The 21,604-nt window shown below is 41.7% G+C and overlaps 1 protein-coding gene across 7 annotated transcripts in view; it reads left to right on the top strand.

Annotated features, from left to right (window-relative positions):
- The window catches only part of LOC129707610 (voltage-dependent L-type calcium channel subunit beta-2-like), a 343,156-nt gene that overhangs the window by 301,924 nt on the left and 19,628 nt on the right, over nt 1-21,604 (top strand). For 5 of the 7 annotated variants that reach the window (XM_055652740.1, XM_055652748.1, XM_055652764.1 and 2 more), the window contains 6 exons: nt 4,739-4,861; nt 4,945-5,081; nt 7,660-7,736; nt 12,696-12,829; nt 19,284-19,364; nt 20,587-20,645. In XM_055652740.1, the coding sequence (XP_055508715.1) occupies nt 4,739-4,861; nt 4,945-5,081; nt 7,660-7,736; nt 12,696-12,829; nt 19,284-19,364; nt 20,587-20,645 (611 nt within the window). Of the gene's footprint in view, nt 1-4,738; nt 4,862-4,944; nt 5,082-7,659; nt 7,737-12,695; nt 12,830-12,975; nt 12,996-19,283; nt 19,365-20,586; nt 20,646-21,604 lie in introns of all 7 variants that reach the window. The other 2 variants (XM_055652771.1, XM_055652788.1) reach the window with 1 other exon arrangement.

The following is a 21,604-nucleotide window of genomic DNA, read 5'->3' as shown; positions in this document are numbered from 1 at the left end:
TCTCCCTCCACCCCTCTCCCCCCTCCTCCCCTCCCTCCCCATCCCCCCCTCCCCCACATCTCTCTCCCCCATCCCCCTCCCCCCACCTGTGAGTTTGGGGAGTGGTTAATTTGAGTGTGATGCCGCAGCCCCTACTATTAAAACCCCCCGCAAATGCTGTTGGGGGAAACAGACCCAACGGGTCTGCACTTGGTCTAGTTATATATTAAAACTGTGTGTCTGCCGCCGTCCGGCGTCTGGCGTCCGGCGTCCGGCTGCCGGCCGACTTTCTTCCTTTGATTCCTTGCTACTCCGAAACCAGACGCAGAATCGCCGAGATATTTTCCATTTCGGTAGAAATTTCACTTTTCTTTCAACGTATCCGCTCCTGATTACATTTCGTCGTGTTTATGTACACATTTTTATCATCCTTCTTTCAAATCCTTCTCCACCCCTCAAAAGAAAACTGCTTCTCACCCATAGAAGCAGCCCCAGCCCCTGGTGAACGTTCCATCGTGTGATGTCACAATGCCCAATGCTCAAAGACATTCTTGTCATAGAGGGAGTACAGAGAAGGTTCACCAGACTGATTCCTGGGATGTCAGGACTTTCATATGAAGAAAGACTGGATAGACTCGGCTTGTACACGCTAGAATTTAGAAGATTGAGGGCGGATCTTATAGAAACGTACACAATTCTTAAGGGGTTGGACAGGCTAGATGCAGGAAGATTGTTCCAGATGTTGGGGAAGTCCAGAACAAGGGGTCACAGTTTAAAGATAAGGGGGAAATCCTTTAGGACAGAGATGAGAAAAAACATTTTTCACACAGAGAGTGGTGAATCTCTGGAATTCTCTGCCACAGAAGGTAGTTGAGGCCAGTTCATTGGCTATATTTAAGAGGGAGTTAGATGTGGCCCTTGTGGCTAAAGGGATCAGGGGGTATGGAGAGAAGGCAGGTACATGATACTGAGTTGGATGATCAGCCATGATCATCTGGAATGGTGGTGCAGGTTCGAAGGGCCGAATGGCCTACTCCTGCACTTACTTTCTATGTTCCCCTCTCCTCCCCCACCCCGCTCCCCTCTCTACCTCACCCCGCTCCCTCTCCTCACCCATTTCCCTCTCTCCACCCGCCCCCTTCCTCCTACCCCTCTGTCCCTCTTCCATCACTCCCCCTACCCCTTTCCTCCTCCCCCCACTCTTCCACCTCCACCTCTCCCCCCTTCCCCCTCCATTCTCCCTCCCCACTCTTTCCCTTCTCCCCCCCCCCCCCCCCCCCCTCTCCCCCTTCCTCCCTCCTCCCCTCCCTCCCATCCCCCTCCCCCAAACTTAGTGTTTAAGTTTCAGAGGTTCCATGGAAGAGAGATGGATAGCTGGAGCATGGAGGATCACATGGATTTAAAATTGAGGATGGACATTTTAATTTGGAGGTGAATGATTGGAGGTGAATGATGCCAGTCTTTGAGGCAAGAATCGTAATGAGTAGAACTCGGTGTGAAACATAACAGAAGAATACAAAGTGCCAGATCAAGCAGCATCCGTGGATAATATGGATGGGTGATGCTTTAGGTTGAGACTTTTCTTCACACTCAGTCTGAAGTAGGGTCTCGACCTAAAACGTCACCTATCTATGTTCTCCATGGTGCAAAAAATGGACCGTGGGGCAGGGCTTTAAGGATTAAGAACTTCGGAAGGGATAAAAGGAAACATTTTTTGTACCCAAAAATTTTCTAGCCGACCAATTGAATTGCCAGTCCATAGGAGGATATGGACCAATTGCTGGTAAATGAGATTAGTATGGATGAATGTTTGATGGTTCCCCTGGACACAGTGTGGTGAAGGCCTTGTTTCTATGCTTTGATTTGGTGGACTCATTTCATTTCCGTCACCTCCCAAGCCTTTACTTAGTTTCGGATATTATACCCATCCTTAAGACGTGATGGTTTATTTTCTATGTAGGCTTCTCTCTATCGCAAATACTAAGGCAAATGCAAAAACTGCATCAATACATTTCCATCCCCTCCAATGTTTGTTGGCAGATCTTTGGCAGAAATATGCAGATCTTTGTATTGAGACAGAATTCCTTATTTAGTCTTTCAAAGCCTTTCATGATTTTTAAAAATAACTGTTAAATCTATTGACCTCCCATTCAGCAGAAAATATTCCAGTAGCTCATGTTTTATAATACATTCTGCTATTTTTAAATTTTTATGAATAATATTTTTATTATTTCCTGAATGAGATGCAAATACATACAGGACACTGTGGCATATTTGTTTGCTCATGTAAGTTCATTATTGCACCTTTGGTGCTTTATTCTGTGACACATTGATAATGTTAAATAAACACGTGGGCAACCGTTTTCCATCTGCAAGTTCGTCAATGTGCAAGAAACAATAAATAAAATATGTCTTGAAAACAGCAAATACATTTAAACACTTCATTTAATGGTTCAGATCATCCATTTAAAAGCCAACATTCCCACGTAGAGCTGTCAGTTGTTACTCGTGTAGATGTAATGACCTGGACTTCTGTACAGCTGATCCCCATTTTTAGCACAACCACAAATCACCGTTGGATTCCTAATGGGGCCGCTGGCTGTCAGCTTCTGCCCAATGAGTCACTCTAGGTAAGGACACGCTTGCGAGTTAGTGGCCTCGAGCTCGAGTGGTTCTCGAAGGCCAATTATGCTTTGATTTTTCAATAGGTTTCCTGTCAAAGTAGATTATGAATTTAAACCCAATGATTAACAATAACCTCAACCTGCGACAACATTTAATGCTTGGCCCTCGATGGATATCATTAAGGCCTAGGTCGGGCACAGGAGATCAGTGATTGTTTCTTGCAGAATATTCCTTTAACTAGATTGCAAAGATTTGCATGTTTCTGATCAAGTTGTTTGTTTGTTGTTTGTTTTTTGTGTGTACATATTTGTGCTTGTGTGTGTATATGTGCATATGTATACATATGTGTGTGTGTGTATATATATATATATATGTGTGTGTGTGTGTGTGTTTGTGTGTGTGTGTGTGTGTATATACACATTGAACTGTTTTACCCTCTCGTTTATTACATTGTTTACAGTGTACTTTGTTTACATATTCTGTTGTGCTGCAGCAAGTAAGAATTTAATTGTTCTATCTGGGGCATCTGACAATAAAACTCTCTTGACTCTTGACTTGAAGTTTGAAGTTGTTTGCAAGACTTACTTTCCTGTGTAGGAGAATTGCTGTACAATATCTATCTCGGAACCTGTGGTAGGACCCTGAGGCAGCTGTATCTCACTGTTTAATTAAGTCGTTGATGTGTTCAAAATGAAGTTGAGAGCATGATGCCAGAGAGCAGAAAATGTGGAAATATCCCCCTAAAACCTAAACTGTATTTGATGGGGCACAAAGTGCTGGAGTAACTCAGCAGGTCAGGGAGCATCTCTGCAGAACATAGGTGAGATGTTGGGACACAACCCTTTTTCAGTCTGAGGAAATGTCATCTATCCATGTTCTCCAGAGATGCTGCCTGACCTGCTGAGTTACTCCAGCACGTTGTGGCCTTTTGTACCAGCATTTGCAGTCCTTTGTTTCTATATTTTAAATTGTACTTGTATTTATAACATTAGATGAAAAATTACCACGGTTTTTATATAAAACTGAATAATATATGAGTAATATTTCAGATCTCAATATTTTTATGTTTAATGCGTGTGCCCAGTATTGTTTAATTCAAACAAGGGTCTAAAGCCGTGCTGTAATTGTTATATGGTTATATGGTTATATGGTTAAAGCCGAAGGTTGACACAAAAAGCTGGAGTAACTTAGTGGGTCAGCTAGCGTCTCTGGAGAAAAAGAATGGGTGATGTTTCAGGTTGAAACCCTTCTTCAGACTGAGCTTTAAAGCAATGTTTGTTTGATGCAGCAATGATGTGACAAGCACAGTGATAATTGAATTGCTCTGTGCATGCACAATGTTGAATTTTTGCACACAAGATAAGGTTTTATTTAATATAAGTGCAAACATAGAATAATTCTGAAGAAGGGTTTTGGCCCGAAACTTTGCATATTTCCTTCACTCCATAGATGCTGCCTCACCTGCTGAGTTCCTCCAGCATTTTTGTCTACCCGTCGATTTTCCAGCATCTGCAGTTCCTTCTTAAACAGAATAATTCTCTTTGGTTTGAAAACATCCTTAAAGTTTTCCATGTAAAGTTGTTCAGTAAACCAGGAATAATGAAGTAGTTAAGGGTCATACGTCACGCGCGAACTTCCCGCGGACTTAGCAACTTCATGCACTCACGCGACCTCCATGCGCCAAGCGCGACCTAACGTGGTCGCTTGAGCCATACAGCCTCACGGGGCTGGTCCCACTTCGATCACCGGAGCCGTATGGAGTTGTGCGGATCTGGTCCCGACATCGCGCGGGCCTCCGAAAAACTGTCCGTGTTCAAAAATTCCGCGTGGCAACGGCCTACCGGCCCGCAGCCGCCTCAGCGTCATACACACCGCCTCGACGCCATACGTCACGCGCGAACTTCCCGCGGACTTAGCTCGAACTTCATGTCACTCACTCGACCTCCGTGCGGCCCCCGCGTCTGGTTTGGTTGCGCTTGCCGCATGCAGTCGCATGCTCGTGGGACAGGCCCTTTAGGTTGCGCTTGCCGCATGCAGTCGCATGCTCGTGGGACAGGCCCTTTAGGTCGCGCTTGCCGCATGGAGTCGCATGCTCGTGAGACAGGCCCTTAACATTTTTTATTTCTCCTGACAGACTAAACTGGTTGCATTTGCTGTACGGACAAATGTTGGCTACAGCGCAGCCCTGGACAACGATGTCCCTGTCCCAGGCATGGCTATCTCTTTCGAAGCAAAGGATTTTCTGCACGTCAAAGAAGTAAGTTTGTTCATTGATACAGCATTCAATGCAAAGTAAAGTGGTAAAATGTAACACATTGTTTTCCTTATTTCCATGTTTAGAAATTCAGTAACGACTGGTGGATTGGACGGTTGGTTAAAGAAGGCTGTGAAATAGGATTCATCCCCAGTCCAGTGAAATTAGAAAATATGAGACTGCAGAGTGACCAAAAAACAAAGCAGGGAAAATATCACTCAAGGTAAGTTGAAAAATAAATTCCCAATGTGGAAGCCATTTGCAGCCAGTATGTGACAACTTCAGTCTAATTCAAGGAGATTCTGCCTCGTTGTATTTATGCACTTGCATAATCAGCTGAGGTGCCATGTTAAAATGGCTTGCAGTTTCTTAGAAAATGGATGGGACCACGGACACTTGTAATGCTGAAATCTGAGCATACCAGTGCACTCTTTGTATCCATCTTCCAGCTTTTAGCAATATGCGCAGCATCACACAAATCTGTTTGTTTTTTCTCCTTCTCGAAATCCTTCCGCAGAGATATTGCTGCCATTGCCATTATCCAAAGTAGATACTCCCAAAGTTAATCTCCCAGTTTCCAACACATCATTTAAACTCGCTGGACCCTTGCTTTCCTCACGCCTTTTGAACCAACTGAGGCCCCTGTTCACATGCCCCTTGAATCCACTGAGGCCTCTTGTTCTCATGCCCCCTTTCAACCCACAGCCTCATTTCCCATATGTCTTTAAGCTCGGTATACCATTGCATTTCACCGTGCATCTGGGGAAAAAAGTAAATTAAATATTTGTTGGCAGTATTAATAGGAATATTTCTGCCTCCACAACCTCTGGCAGTGCTTTCGAGGCACCCACCGCCCTTTGTCTATAAAAACAAATTCCCGCACATGTTCTTTAAACTTAATTTTACAGTAATAACGTATTTGCCTTCTCTTATCTGTTCTACACCTCCAACGGATAACCTCTTAGTTGCCTCATTTAAAGGTGAAACAAACCTGTGCATCTGTAGTTCTTTTTCAGAATCCAGACATCTGACTAAACATTTCACTGCTCCCGTAAAATTCCATCCCCATTCCGGATGTGTAATGTGTAATATCAAGACCAGCATTGTGAATATTCGCTGAGTAAACACACATTTATTGTATTTGGACAATTACAGCAAATAATATTCACACTCAATTTAAAGTTGAAAAGAGATTCAATGCACATTTTCACTGTGAGGAAATAATATTGCGTAAAGTAGAGTCCGAACAGATTAAGAGAAGACATGTAGAAATGGAATTAGAATTAGCTTGGCAGCTGTATTACAGGTGGATGTCAGCAGGGACAGCTGCCAGATTCAGAATTCCAAATGCCACAATTATGGTGGTAGGAAAAATGTCTCAAGGTCTAGAATGTTGCATAGACCCTACAGCACAGATTCAGGCCATTTGGCCCACCCACCCTATTCTGAACTACTATCTACCTCTTTTTTGACCCTTGATTGTGCACAATACTGAGTCAATTTGGACTTTACTGGGTTTACCTTGCACTAAATGTGATTACCTTATCATGTATCTATACACTGCAAATGGCTCGATTGTAATCATGTATTGCCTTTCTGCTGACTGGAGAGCACGCAACAAAAGCTTTTCACTGTACCTCGGCACACGTGACAATAAACTAAACTGAACTGATGATATTGCAGCACTTGAGATCCTTGTTCCTTTTCTCATCTCATCTCTTCTGTACCTCTTATCAAGCTTGAATTTATCTTCCCTCTAATGACATCAGTGCTATTCTAACTTCTCTCTGGAGTCATATTCTAACTTCTCTCTGGAAAAAAATGTTTCCCCTAAATCCCCTAAATGAATTTATTAGTAGCTATGTAGACTCATAGGAACTGCAGATGCTGGTCTACAAAGAAGGACACAAAGTACTGGAGTAACTCAGCAGGTCAAGGAGCATCTCTGGAGAACATGGATAGGTGGCGTTTTGGATCTGAACAAGTCTGCTGATCCAAACCGTTGCCTATGCATGTTCTCCAGGCATGTTCTCCAGGTTCCTACAGCATTTTGTGTATTTTATTAATAGCTATGTTAGATTTATAATTTCCAATTCTGATCCCTCCTTCAAGTGAACGCCTAATTTATCAAACACTTAAATATTCTTTAAGATTCTACTTGGCTATCTTTCAAGCTTCTGTTTTATCAAGAAAAACATTCCAAGTATATTCAATCATTCTTGTAGGACATATTGTTCCATGATTATCCTTGTAAATTGTAAACCTCTTTTGCATCTTCCATACGTGCCTTATTATTTTTTTTAAAAAGGCATAGAGTGCTGGAGGAACTCAACGGGTCAGCAGCATATAACCATATAACCATATAACAATTACAGCACGGAAACAGGCCATCTCGGTGAACATGGATAGGAGACGTTTCCAGTTGGGCGTGAAGAAAGGTCACCTATCCATGTTTTCCCGAGATGCTGCCCAACCCACTAAATTACTCCAGCACTCTGTATCTTTTTTTTGTTAACCAGCTCTTGCAGTTCCTTGTGTGGCCTATTCTTAACGCATTCAAAAGTGATTTGATGTGCATCATTTGTACTATATAATGGTATTGCAAACTTAAGGGTGATAAATAGTGTTCAAAAAGATCCAATTTAATTATGTAAATGGGATTTATGTTAATAATGTAAATTATGCAGAAAGCTGTGAAAATAGTAAAATGTAAATATAAATGTTCAATCTTTTGTATAAGAAATGACATCAGTTACAATGTAAGATTTTTAAATGTACTTATTGATTTGAATCTGTCCTAGTAAATCGGGTGGAAATTCATCTTCCAGTATAGGTGATGTGGTCCCTACTTCCAGGCGATCCACTCCCCCCTCATCTGGTAAGTGGGTCACCAAAGTTTCTTACTGCAGAATGATCATGTGTGTAGATATAATATAAATGTGTTTGAATGCCATGATTGCATTGAGCTAAACTTTAAGCAGTTGATAATCTAAATGAGAATCTTTTATTTTGCTGTTGATGAAAATAAAGAAAGCAACATTGAGGAAATTGTACAATTAAATGGGACAACTTGCAGCATATGATGAGTTATGCCCCTGTCCCACATAGGAAACCTGAACGGAAACCTCTGGAGACTTTGTGCCTCACCCAAGGTTTCCGTGCAGTTCCCGGAGGTTTTTGTCAGTCTCCCTGCCTGATTCCACTACCTGCAACCTCCGGCAACCACCTGCAACCTCCGGGAACCGCACGGAAACCTTGGGTGGGGCGCAAAGTCTCCAGAGATTTCCGTTCAGGTTTCCTAAGTGGGACAGGGGCATAACTATAACCTTCTCTTTAGCAGTGTTGCTTCTGGGCAAAAGGACCTTCGTTCATCAAGTGAACTCTGGTTGAATATGTATGACTGCTTTGAATAGCTGTTGGATGACAACAATGAGATCCTTCCAGTAGTGTTACATAGACTAACGTTATAGGTGGACCGTGTGGCTAAAGGTCCTTTCCATTGGGTTTTGCTTTCAGTCGCAATTAACTATTAGTCAGTATCAGTGATAGGTTGTTAACTATTTAACCAGGGGCTTTGGGCTAACCCTAGCAAGGCTTTTCCCATCTTCCCCTAATTATGGGTTTCCCTTCTGAACCTCACCCCACAAACCACCCTCAAACTCCCTCCAAAACAGATCGTCCTTACAGGCTAAGGTAGCTGGAGAAACTCAGCGGGTGAGGCAGCATTTAAGGAGAGAAGGAATAGGCGACGTTTCGTGTCAGGACTCCTTACAGGTTTCCTTTCCCCGCTCATAACAACCACCACCCCTCACTCCTCATCCTTTCCTTGTCCCATCTTCTTCCTTTCTTCCAACTCTCCCTTTCTCCCCTCTCTGTCCCATTTCTGCTGAACTCTGATCATGAGAGAGTGTGCTTCACTCTGTTGCAATTGATATTGGCTTATCTATTTTGATAGGCATGACGTTACACAGGAACACACAAGAAAATAGTAGGCCACGTGACCCTAGATGCCAGTCCTGCCTTTCAATATGATTGTGAATGATCTGTCCTCAATCTCAATTCCTCTTCTGTGCCAGTTTCACCTGGGCCCAATTTTTCCTCAAAATATCTACCTCTTCTTTAATTACTTCCATGTTTTAGCTTCAAAAACATTTTGGGGTAAAGAATTCCAGAGATTCTCCACCCTCTATGAGGTGAGATTCCTGTGCACCATTGTTTTAAATGACTACCCCCTTATCTTGTAACAACGTCACCTTGTTTAAGAAGGCATGGAGCAAGGAAAGCCTCGGAAGATGGGAATTGCTTGGACGGGAAGGCCTGGAGAGAGAGGACGAAAGGAGATTTAGTTTAGTTTAGCTTAGAGATACAGCGCGGAAACAGGCCCTTCGGCCCACTGAGTCCGCACTGACCCGCGATCCCTGCACATTAACGTTATCCTACACTCGGGACAAATTTTACATTCTCGGAGAAAACCCACCCGGTCACAAGCTGAATGTACAAACTCCATACAGACAAGCACCTGTAGCCAGGATCAAACTGGACTCTCTGACACTCCTGCTGCACCACCGTGCCACCTTAGATGTGGAGAGAGTTGTCTTTGCTATACTCAACCCCAGTGTAACAAAGGTGAATGGTCATTTGCCTTCTTAAGTACTTGCTGTATCTGCATGCTAACATTTTTGTGTTTCAGGCTGAAAATTACATTGATCCTTCTGTACTCTTCTTATTTGCAATCACTTTCCATTTACAAAACAAACTCTATTTAAATAAAAGTGGGTGCTCACACATTTTCCTACTAAACTCTATTTACCAAACTTTCACCCAATCACTCAACCTACCAATTGTTGGAGTTTTTAGATAGCCTCATTGCAGTGTGGCCTCCCAGTTATTTCCATGTCACCGGGATTTTACTAACTTTTAATTTTACTATTTTTGAATCATTATTTTAAGATCTGTGTTCATTAGCCTTACCAGGTGGTTATAATAGTGCAAAAAATGTAGACTATGTGATTTGTTTATTTTGAAGTACACAACAGCTGGGTTGAATCCAGTGAAGGCTGGACAACCTTCACATGTATTTTTGAGGAGGCTGGTGTCACTTGGTGTAACAAAGCTCTTCTTACAGTAAAATGGTACAATATTATTGTATTAATCATCAAAGTATACAGCAATTGACATTAGACCTGCTAATATCTGATGAGGAACAATAATGTATAAGAGAGCATAAAAAATGGTTTTGGGTTGAGAAAAATGAATCTATCCTCTGAGCACATTCCCACAGTAGATTCAGTGCCTCTCACCAATTTATCAAACAAACCAATAGAGGACATACACAACAAAGGATTAGACTCCAAAACTGAGTTGGATACACTCCAGATTATAAATCTAATTATTCTTTTCAATCCTGGTGAAATGTGCTTCAGTGTTTGATGTTGATTGATTGATTGAATCGATTGAAAGGTACAGTATGGATTCAGGTCTTTTGTCCCACTTAGTCCACGCTGACCATCAATCACTTTAGTTCTATTGTTATCCCACTTTCCCATTCACTCCATACACACAGGGGGCAAGTTGTAGAGGACAATTAACCTACAAACGCCTACGTCTTTGGGATGTGGGAGGAAACCAGAGTATCTGGAGGATACCCATGCTGTCACAGGGATAATGTGTAAACTCCAGCACCCGAAGTTAGGATCAAATCCGGATATCTAATACAGTGTGGCAGCAGCTCTACTAGCTGTGCCACACTGCTGCCCCGGACTTAACCGCAGGTAAACCATAGTGAATCCTGACATCTTCAGTGCTGTTTGGAATCAAAGCTCCAGCAAACGCTGAAAAGCCAAAACTGCTTGATTAAGAAATCTGCAGTACTGGCTAAAATTGACAATATTTGACAGGAGGATCAAAGATGTGGGATGCAGGAGACTGAATGAATGAGCGCAAAGAGCCAAACAGAATTCAGTACAAAGAAGTAATGTGAGTTAATGCATTTGGGGAGATTAGATGATGAAATGCACAATAAATGGTAGGATACTGAGAGGCGTAGAGATACTGAGGAACCTTGGAACACATTGAGGTTCATTGAAAAGTCAACTCAATTGAGGTTAAATGTAGAAGATAGAACACAAAGATTTTAAAGCTTGGGAACAGATCCTTGAGCCAACCATTATATATGGTGCCAGCCATTATATATGTGCCAGCCATTATATAAACCAAATTAATACCATCTGCCTGTTTACAGTCCACATCCTCTATCCCTTGCCTGTTCATGTATCTGTCTAATTACCACTTAAATGTCACTATTGTATTTGACTATATTATTATACCATCTCCCCTGACAGGTTGTTCTAGGTATTTATCACTGTCGTAATAAAAAAAAGCCCTGCGCATCTCCATATAACCATATAACCATATAACAATTACAGCACGGAAACAGGCCATCTCGGCCCTACAAGTCCATGCCGAACAAATTTTGTTCCCCTTAGTCCCACCTGCCTGCACTCATACCATAACCCTCCATTCCCTTCTCATCCATATGCCTATCCAATTTATTTTTAAATGATACCAATGAACCTGCCTCCACCACTTCCACTGGGAGCTCATTCCACACCGCTACCACTCTCTGCGTAAAGAAGTTCCCCCTCATATTACCCCTAAACTTCTGTCCCTTAATTCTGAAGTCATGTCCTCTTGTTTGAATCTTCCCTATTCTCAAAGGGAAAAGCTTGTCCACATCAACTCTGTCTATCCCTCTCATCATTTTAAAGACTCTATCAGGTCCCCCCTTAACCTTCTGCGCTCCACCTATTATTCAACCTATCTCTGTAACTTAGTTGTTGAAACCCAGGCAACATTCTAGTAAATCTCCTCTGTACTCTCTCTATTTTGTTGACATCACCTCCTATAATTTGGCGATTTACACCATACTCCAGATTTGGTCTCACCAATGCCTTGTACAATTTTAACATTATTAACAATTAAACACTATTTGGTCTCCTTGAAACTTTCCGTCTCTCAACTAAAATCTACGTCCTCTAATATTTGACATTTCAGCCTGGGATAAATAACTCTTACGATCAGCCCTATCAAAGCATCACAAACTGTTTATATATTTCTATGAGATCGCCCTGTTAGTGTCTGACACTCCAGAGAAAACAATTCAAATTAGTCCAACCTCTCCTGTAATTTCTTGGATTATTATTGTTGCCCTTCTGAAATATCCCTTATTTTGGTCAGTATAGTGTGAGTCATGCACCCTCCTTTGTGTGTCATAAACCTGCTTGATTAAGTTAGGAAATGAGTGCGGCAGTGGTTCACCAATTGCACCAGTAGATTGTGATCGCTACCGTCCAACTCTTTAGCCCATCGGGTCCAAGCCGACCAGCGACCACTAATACACACTCACACACAAGGGACAATTTTACAACTTACCGAAGCCAATTAACCGACAAACCCGCATGTCTTTGGCGTGTGGGAGGAAACTAAAGCACCCGGAGAAAACCCACGCATTCATAGAGAGAATGCAAGGTAGCAACTCTATCGTTGCACCACCGTGGTGATCAAAATTAAAGTAACTTTGCTCTTTGATTATAAATGTATTTACTTTCTTTTGGGAAGGGAGCAGTTAAAATATCTTGGGCATTTGAAGCCTAATTTAATGAGCCATTTTCACCTGTTTGTTTCTGTATTTGACTCACTTAAACTTTTGAGTTTGTTTCTTTACTGTTGTGCATTGCCATATTTTGATTTTGTATTTGCCTATGTACATTTTTGTTGGGATTATTTCCATTCATTCAACTCCTGTTTTCCTTCCTTCCCCTGTCATCCGGGTGCATAGCTCTTGATTTAGATGCAAGTGGCTTAGATGCAGAAGACATTGATCCCCAGGCAAATCAGCGAACCCCTATAACCAGTGTAAACAGTGTAACGTCTCCCCAGTCTAAAGAGAAAAGAATGCCCTTTTTTAAGAAGGTAACCACACTTCCGAAACTCCAGTCTGTCGCACGTGCTAATCGCCAGTATGTCACTCAACAAGTCTTCTATTTGTTTGTGTCCTGAAATGGGACAATAACATGCATGCTATGTTATTCTTTATTTCTTCTTTAATATTTCTATAGCTAAACAGAAGCAGAAATCGGTAAGTCCACATCATTATATGCTGTTCTTGCCAGCTGCCTAATTAGCATTGAAATCCCTAAATTAGACATTGTGAACTATTTTTTCTTAATTATTATTTTCCTAAAATATTTTCTGAAACAATTATATTTAAAGGACCTGATTTTCATGATATATGAATTAAATATTAATTAATTCTGAAACTTGCTCCTGGATTCATCCAATATTATTTATAACTATTCAAGAATGCTAATTATGTCACTGGAACATCTCCTGCTGCTTGACAATTGGGTTACCAGGACAACGAGTGCTTTGTAGTTGATGTAGTCTTTGGATACTAGTTTGTGAAAAACAAAAAATATTCTTTATTTTCCAGCTGTCATTGTGCTTGTTTGATCTTTTTGTGACACGTGTGTTCAATTCTGTCATCTTGGTGATTGTGTTTTTGCTTTGCTGTTTTGCATGTTATGTTTTAAGGAATTAGTTATATTTCTGAGGAATGTGCAGATATAGATTTCATGTTTAATTACATTTGGATATGTTGTACCTGTTTGGAATCAAATCTAATGCTAGCGCTTTTCAGCTATTGGGGATAAAAGTCAAATAAAACAAATGTGAGGACAGTTGAAGATAGATACTGAAAATGTGAAAGGGAGTAAATGGATTAAAAGGACCAGGAATCAGCAATTAATGAATCCAGATTCCAACATTCTCTGCCAGGGGACTTTACCTGAAGCAACATCTCCATGAAACCCAAATAAGGTAACTTGCACCACAGATAGCTTCCAGGTCAGGAGTAACTTGTAGTTGGACTTTCCGTCTTTTGAGTATAGAGATACAGGGTATCTGACACTCCTTTTGTCCCACTGAGTTCATGCAAACCAACAAGCACCTGTACACTAGTTCTACTCTACACACTAGGGACAATTAATAGAAGTCAATTAACCTACAAACCTGCATGTCTTTGGAATGTGGGAGGAAACCGGAACACCCAGAGAAAATCCAGGCTGTCACAGGGAGAATGTACAAAGCCCCATGCAGCACAGCCCATTGTCATGATCGAACCTGAGTCTCTTCACTGTATGGCAGCACTTCTACCACTACTCTACTGTACCTTTGTTATTAATTCACACTTCAACAAGGGGTACGCTACGTTCAAAGTAATGAACCCTGTACAGTTTGAGGTTTTTGCATTGGGACCTTGTTTTTTTAATTCTATAATTCTGCCCTGTTTACTTGAGTTTAAAATAAGGTCATAACTATCAACATAACTATCAACTCCAGAACAAGGGGTCACAGTTTATGGATAAAGGGGAAATCTTTTAGGACTGAGATGAGAAAAACATTTTTTACACAGAGAGTGGTGAATCTCTGGAATTCTTTGCCACAGAATGTAGTTGAGGCCAGTTCATTGGCTATATTTAAGAAGGAGTTAGATGTGGCCCTTGTGGCTAAGGGGATCAGGGGGTATGGAGAGATGGCAGGTATGGGATACTGAGTTGGATGATCAGCCATGATCATATTGAATGGCGGTGCTGGCTCGAAGGGCTGAATAGCCTACTCCTGCACCTATTTTCTATGTTTCTATGTTTCTAACACTGAGTACAGATCAACAGATAGCATACACAAATTTCCTTGTGTCACAGCTGCCTCTGGCCACTGGGCTGTCATTGCCTACAAAGCCGCCAGGTACCCCATATATGGAGTGTATGGTGGGGTCTCCGTCTTGAGACCCCATATATCGTCACATCCTCTCGTGTTGTTCTCCCATGTTTACAGATAGCAACTTTGCAATGTGGAGCAGGCTGATTGAGCCCGGTGCCATAATAGAGTTTGATTACAGATCTGAGTGTGAATGGATCTCTTCATTGGGAACAGATCCATCATTGCTGCATTACTACACCATTAAATCCACTTCCCTGGCCTAATTTTGCTATCTCCCCTTAATTTCACCATCTCCCCCCCCCTCTCCTCCCCCAAACTGAACAACAGACCTTGGTTTTCTTTAATGAATTCAGAGAATGGTTGCAGCAAATCGCCAGTATGTCACTTGCAATTTAATCTGTCACTTATCTAGTCGTACAGCATGAAAACATATCCTTCGGCCCAACTTGCCCAATGCCGATCTACACTAGTCCGACCTGCACAAAAGAGAGTTAGATTTAGCTCTTGGGGCTGAAGGAATCAAGGGATATGGGGAAACAGTAGGAATGGGGTGCTGAATTTAGATGATCAGCCATGAAAATATTGAATGCGGTGATGGCTCGAAGGGCCAAATGGCCTACTCCGATTTTTCTATGTTTCTGTGTATCTATGCCCGTGTTTGGCTCATATCCCTCTTAACATTTCCCATCCATGTAAGTGTCCAAATGTATTTTACATGTTGCTATAGTACCTGAATCAACTACCTCCTCTGGCAGTTCATTCCATATACCCACTGTGTGAAAAAGCTGCCCTTCTGGTTCCTATTAAATCTTTACCGTTTCACGTTAAAAATATCTATGTGGCTACCACGGAGAATAGCACCAAGTGTTGAAATGCATCCCAACGGGCATGAAACAGAAGGCATGAGGCTTTTTTTTTTAAATGTTTCTTAAAGGAATTAAACCACGATAAACTTATTCCAAAGGAAGATTGTCCTGATTTTGCAATGTGTTTGATGATCTGCAACTTGTCATTACACAATGTGATGCTCTAAAAATGGATGAAACCTAATTTCATGGCACCTAGTCATGATCCACAATTTGCAGGCAACTGCAGGGTGAATGTAGAGGAAGGGAAGGGAAGGAGACTGACGTTGAGGCACAAGGTACTGCAGATGCTGGAAACTGCCATGGAATACAAAGTGCAAGAGTGAGGCAGCAGCTTCGTCGGTATCTCTGGATATCGGCAACATTTCAGGTCGGGACCTTTCTTCAGACCCAAATGTCGCCTCTCCATATCCTTCAGAGATGTTGCCTGAAGACTGATATTATGCCTGGTCTCGGAATTGGCCCAAATTAACATTGCACACTGACCTACAACAGTCTTCCTTTGCTTTCTTTGTCTAGTCATTCCAAACCATCTCTTATCTACCTGCTCATAATCCATATCCCTCCATTCCTTGCATATCCATATGCCTATTCAAAAGTATCTTAAATGCCACTATTGCACCTGCCTCCACCACTAACCACGGCAGCTCATTCCAGGTACTAACCAGTCTGTGTAAAAAAAAAACTTGCTCTGCACATCTCCATTACATTTGGCCCCTCTCATCTTAAAGCCATGCCCTTTGCTGTTTGATTTTTACACCCTGGAAGAAAGGTTTTGACTTGTCTACCCTATCCATGCCTCTCATAATTTTAATACTTCTATCTAATTGACTAACAGGTTAGACAACTTCAGTTCTTTTGTCTTTGAACCATCGCCACCCCACCTCCCCATTGAGCGGCATGCTTCCTTTATTTACTGTGCCCCCTGCAATCTATCTAGAAATGATAGACTTGGATTGAATCCTATCTATACTTCAGTGAACAGAAAACCAGTGTCCTATGGCAAATTGCCTTGTGAATATTTCATCACCCTTGAAATATTCCTGAATTTATCACCTACTTTAATGTCAGCACGAGTAATGTTGTAAAAATAAAATATCATTCCTGAGTGTCCCTGTATATTCTGTTACTGCTTATGAACAGCTAATTGATCAACAGAATAATAAGGGTTTCCCTTGAGGCCATGCATCTAAAATACTTGCTGCCCTGACAAATGTTAGGTGTGTAGGCAACAAACATACTCTAATTGTACTGTTCATGTCATAAGTGATAGGAGCAGAATTAGGCCATTCAGCCCATCGTCTACTACGCCATTCAATCAAGGCTGATCTATCTCTTCCTCCTAACCCCATTCTCCTGCTTTCGCCCCTCATCCCCTGACACGCGTACTGCTCAGAGTTGCTGATGGGAGAAATTAAACCATCAACCTCTATTTAAGTTGCTTTCAATGATAGTTACAATTATAGAATAGACCTTTCAGTCCACCATGTCTGTGCCAAAGATGATGCCAAAATAAACCTCATCTGCCTGCACGTAATCCATTTCCCTCTGTGTTTAACAAGGAACTGCAGATGCTGGAAAATCGAAGGTACACAAAAATGCTGGAGAAACTCAGCGGGTGCAGCTTATATTCTGCTTGGGGAGTCTGCATCCTGGTGGCATGAACATTGATTTCTCACAATTCTGTTAACCCTTACTGTCTCCTCCCCTTCCTACCTCGGGCTCCTCCTCCTCCTTTTTCCTTTCTTCTCCCCTCCCCCTCCTCCTTTTCCCTTTCTTCTCCCTGAAGCCTGAAGAAGGGTTTCGGCCCGAAACGTTGCCTATCTCCTTCGCTCCATAGATGCTGCTGCACCCGCTGAGTTTATCCAGCATTTTTGTGTACCATCCATTTCCCTCTATTCTCTGCATATCAATGTGCCTATCTAAAAACCTCTTGAACACTGTTATCCTATCTGCCTTCACCACCACCCTAGGCAATGCTTTCCAGGCACCCACCACCCTCAATGTAAAATAACTACTGCCACGCACAAATCGTTTGAGCTTTGCTCTCTCTCACCTAAATGCTGTGCCATCTCGTCTTTGACATTTCCACCCTCAGGAAAAAACCATAAACCATATAACCATATAACCATATAATAATTACAGCACGGAAACAGGCCATCTCGACCCTTCTAGTCCGTGCCGAACACATAATCTCCCCTAGTCCCATATACCTGCGCTCAGACCATAACCCTCCATTCCCTTCCCATCCATATCCATATCCATTCCCATCCAGCTCCAACTTCTGACTGTCTACCCTATCTGTGCTTCTCATAATTTTATATACCTCTATTTGGTTTCACTTCAACCTTTGGCTTTCCAGAGAAAATAATCAAAATTTGTTCAACCGTTCCTTGTACTTAATACCTGCAAACCAGGCAGCATTCCAGTAAAATAAAAACACAAACTGCTGGAGTAACTCAGCAGTAGAGACAGCATATCTGGAGAGCATGGATAGATGACGTTTCAGTCTGAAGAAGGGTCCCGACCCAAAACGTCACCTATCTATGTTCTCCAGAAATGCTGCCTGACCCATTTTGTGTCATTTTTTGTAAACCAGTATCTGCAGTTCCTAGTTTCAGCATTCTGGTAAAATCATTTTTGTCTTAAATGTTTCCATATGTGCATTTTATAGTTTATTTTGGATATATTTAGTTGTTCAGCTTTTTACCCAAGACCTCACCAGTAATTAACCCATCTGCACTTGTGGCATGAGTCAGAAAAAATAATGGATTAGCACTTGCTGAATGAAATTAGATATGAAATAAATTAGTATATGCCATAAAGATAAAGTACATTATTAAAGTTTTAAAGATAGTTAAGTGTCTGCAATTTAATTCTCATTTTTAAAAGGGTAATTTTTAACTGGTGCAGTTATGAACTATTCAATTATATTTGCGATAAAGGTCTTTAAGTTTGGCATTCTTTCAGTCCAAATTGGAAGTGACAGCCTTGGAATTTAATGCTTAAATGTGAGTCGAACGCTATAATGCCTGGTGTTTTTAAGCTGTCTAAATATTTACTTTGCTTGCATTGTGTCTCTGCCACCTCTAGGGAACAAAGACACTCTATTCTTGATTACTCGATAATCGTTGTCTTTTAGTAAGTGGTTAACACGTGGAAAGCTCCAGTGAGACCTGTGTTATTGGCTCCACCTTCCAGGCTTTGTACACCAGGGTCCCTGTCCTAGCCTGTCAGACATGAACATACCATTGTCATGGTGCACCATTCATTAGCCACCAAAGTAATCAGCATCATAGCAACATGTTACTGTGATCAGCCATGATCATATTGAATGGCGGTGCAGGCTCGAAGGGCCTAATGGCCTACTCCTGCACCTATTGTCTATGTTTCTATGTTACATTAGGAAGGCTTGTCCTTTCATTTTGCTATTGTCATACGTAATGTTGGAAAAAAATGCAGTTGAAGCCCATAAATATTAATATTATTTATTTTCTAAAATTGTAGTTGTATCCATGATCTTAGTTGGAAGATTAGTTGGCTGTTTTGTTTGTGTGATTAAGCTATTGATTAGGAATGAGTCTTTTTTTTTCCACTGATGAGAGATAGAACATTTTCAACACAGTTTTGAAGAAATGTGAACTTTAATCTGACAATAACGACAGGCAGAGAAGATTCATTGGTGCTGTTTGTGCATAAATTACAGTTGTGGTGTTGGAAGGTGAGCAAATAGGAACTTACTCAGATCAGGATGTTTTAAGAATGTTTTCTTCACGCAGACTGAGCATGTCCCTCCCTACGATGTAGTGCCTTCTATGCGACCAGTGGTTCTCGTGGGGCCTTCTTTGAAAGGATACGAGGTAAGTTGGTCAAGGATACTCCAATTTTGGAGACAATTCTCTTAAAAAGTAACATTAAAGGGGCAATAATTGAATTTTGGGAGAGGGAAGAGGAGAGCAGAATGATGCTGGATGATAGAGGGGGGAAGGGAGGTGAAGAGCAAGAACATCAACTTGAGGATCACAGGATGGTGGCTGATTACAACTGAGGACGGGGAAGGTCAAAAGATTAGGTGGGATGGGCGAGAAGAAAAACCCAGGGTGTGCGACAGGCAGTCAAATCTGATCATTTGGCCAGGGGAGTGAGAAGACATCTGGATCAGGCCAGGGCAAGAACCATTTACCATGGAGTTAATATACGGAAGGCCATTCGGCCCATCTTATTCACGTCCATGTCAGTTCCCAGAAGGGCATCCCTGTTAGTTACATCCTCCTCCTGTTTATTTCACTGTAACCCAGCAGTTATTCTCCATCACCCAAGCCCGTCGACTCCCCTGGGATTCGAATAATTTGCAAAAGCCAAATAACATTACGGCATGTCTTTGGGATGTGGGCGGAAACTGAGGCGCATGCTGTCAGAGGGAAAATATGCAAACTCCACACAAACAGCACCCAAGAATAGATGGAAATGTCTTAGAGGGTAAAGCGCATTGTTTGATTAATCTGGCTGAGTTGCATGAAGATAAACTTTAGTTTGCAAGTAATGTCTTTTCTAAGTAATAATTCTTCAAGCAGTTTCACAATTTGTTCATTTTCCCAGACAGTAAGCTTATCACAATTCAGATCACCTAACAGTAGTTCACTAGAATGTCAGGCCTCTTGAGAAATTGGCTGGGGCAAGTGGCTGAAGTATTCATGGATAATCCTTTGTGGACCAATGATCACTGTTCTATTAGCTTTAAGATGGCAGATAAAGGCAGGGTGGGCTTGCGTGTTAAAATTCTAAATTGGGGCAAGGCCAACTTTGAAGGTATTAGACAGGAACTCACTCAAGTGGATTAGAGAAAGTTGTCTAAATTGGGGGAAGGCTAACAGAAGGCTGCACTGTTCTATGCACTAACTGTATCTGCCAAATTCATGCATCACACAAATCCATCTTTTTTTATTTTAAATTTCTGGAAACTGCAGTAAATAAATGTCATCTATATTCATTTTCTAGTTTTTCAAAATATGTGGATTTATTTTCCATATTTCATCGTTAAAATTCAGATTAATCTTTAACTTATAACATTGCTTTCTTCAGGTGACAGATATGATGCAAAAAGCATTATTTGACTTCCTGAAGCACAGATTTGAAGGAAGGTATGTATGGTTCTATAGGATTCTGGTAATACCTGTCATAAAGATATTATGCACAATAACTCCTTCATATCGGAGTACTATCTATTAATGTACACAAAAATGCTGGAGAAACTCAGCGGGTGCAGCAGCATCTATGGAGCGAAGGAAATAGGCGACGTTTCGGGCCAAAACCCTTCTTCAGACTGATGGGGGGTGGGGGGGAGAAAGAAGGAAAAAGGGAGGAGGAGGAGCCCGAGGGCGGGTGGATGGGAGGAGACAGCTCGAGGGTTAGGGAAGGGGAGGAGACAGCAAGGGCTAGCACTTGGGCTAGCTCTCCAAAACTGGGAGAATTCAATGGTCATGCCATCCGGACGCAATGCCATCTATTAATGTGTTTATATTAAAGGTATTACTTCAATATCTATAATCTCCACAGATAATCATGTTCTTATGAAGGATCTTTGTCCTGAAGCATTAACTCTGTTTCTCTCCCCTCAGACTTGCCTGATCTGCTGAGTATTTCCAGCTCTTTCTATTATTACTTGATGATAATAAAATCATAAATTACACTTTATTTTATTCATCAATAAATCATTCTTAGTGTAGCCTTCCACTACACCCGCACACACACATGTATCTATATATGTGTGTATATATTTTATATATATCCAAGTCGCACACCATCCTGACTTGGAGCCATCCTGGAACACTAGGCCTAACATCCTGAAACACTAGGCCTAACATTCTGAAACACTAGGCCTAAAGTGCCGCGTGTGTACCTTCTCTCGAAGTACAGCAGTGGTGCAAGAAGAAGTGGTCGGCTTGGTTTTGTCTGGAACTGCTCATGCATTACAAACCTGTTTAGGAGGCGACGAAGGCAGTGGATATTGTCTAACATGGACTTTAGGAAGGCAATTGATGAGGTCCCTCATGGTAGGCTGATCCAGGGGATTAAGATTCATGAGTTTCCCTTGTGTCCC

This window comes from Leucoraja erinacea, chromosome 2 (assembly GCF_028641065.1).
Source record: "Leucoraja erinacea ecotype New England chromosome 2, Leri_hhj_1, whole genome shotgun sequence".
Taxonomy (NCBI): domain Eukaryota; kingdom Metazoa; phylum Chordata; class Chondrichthyes; order Rajiformes; family Rajidae; genus Leucoraja; species Leucoraja erinaceus.
The sequence above is the reverse complement of the archived record's forward strand: the minus strand, read 5'-3'. Positions and strand labels throughout refer to the sequence as shown.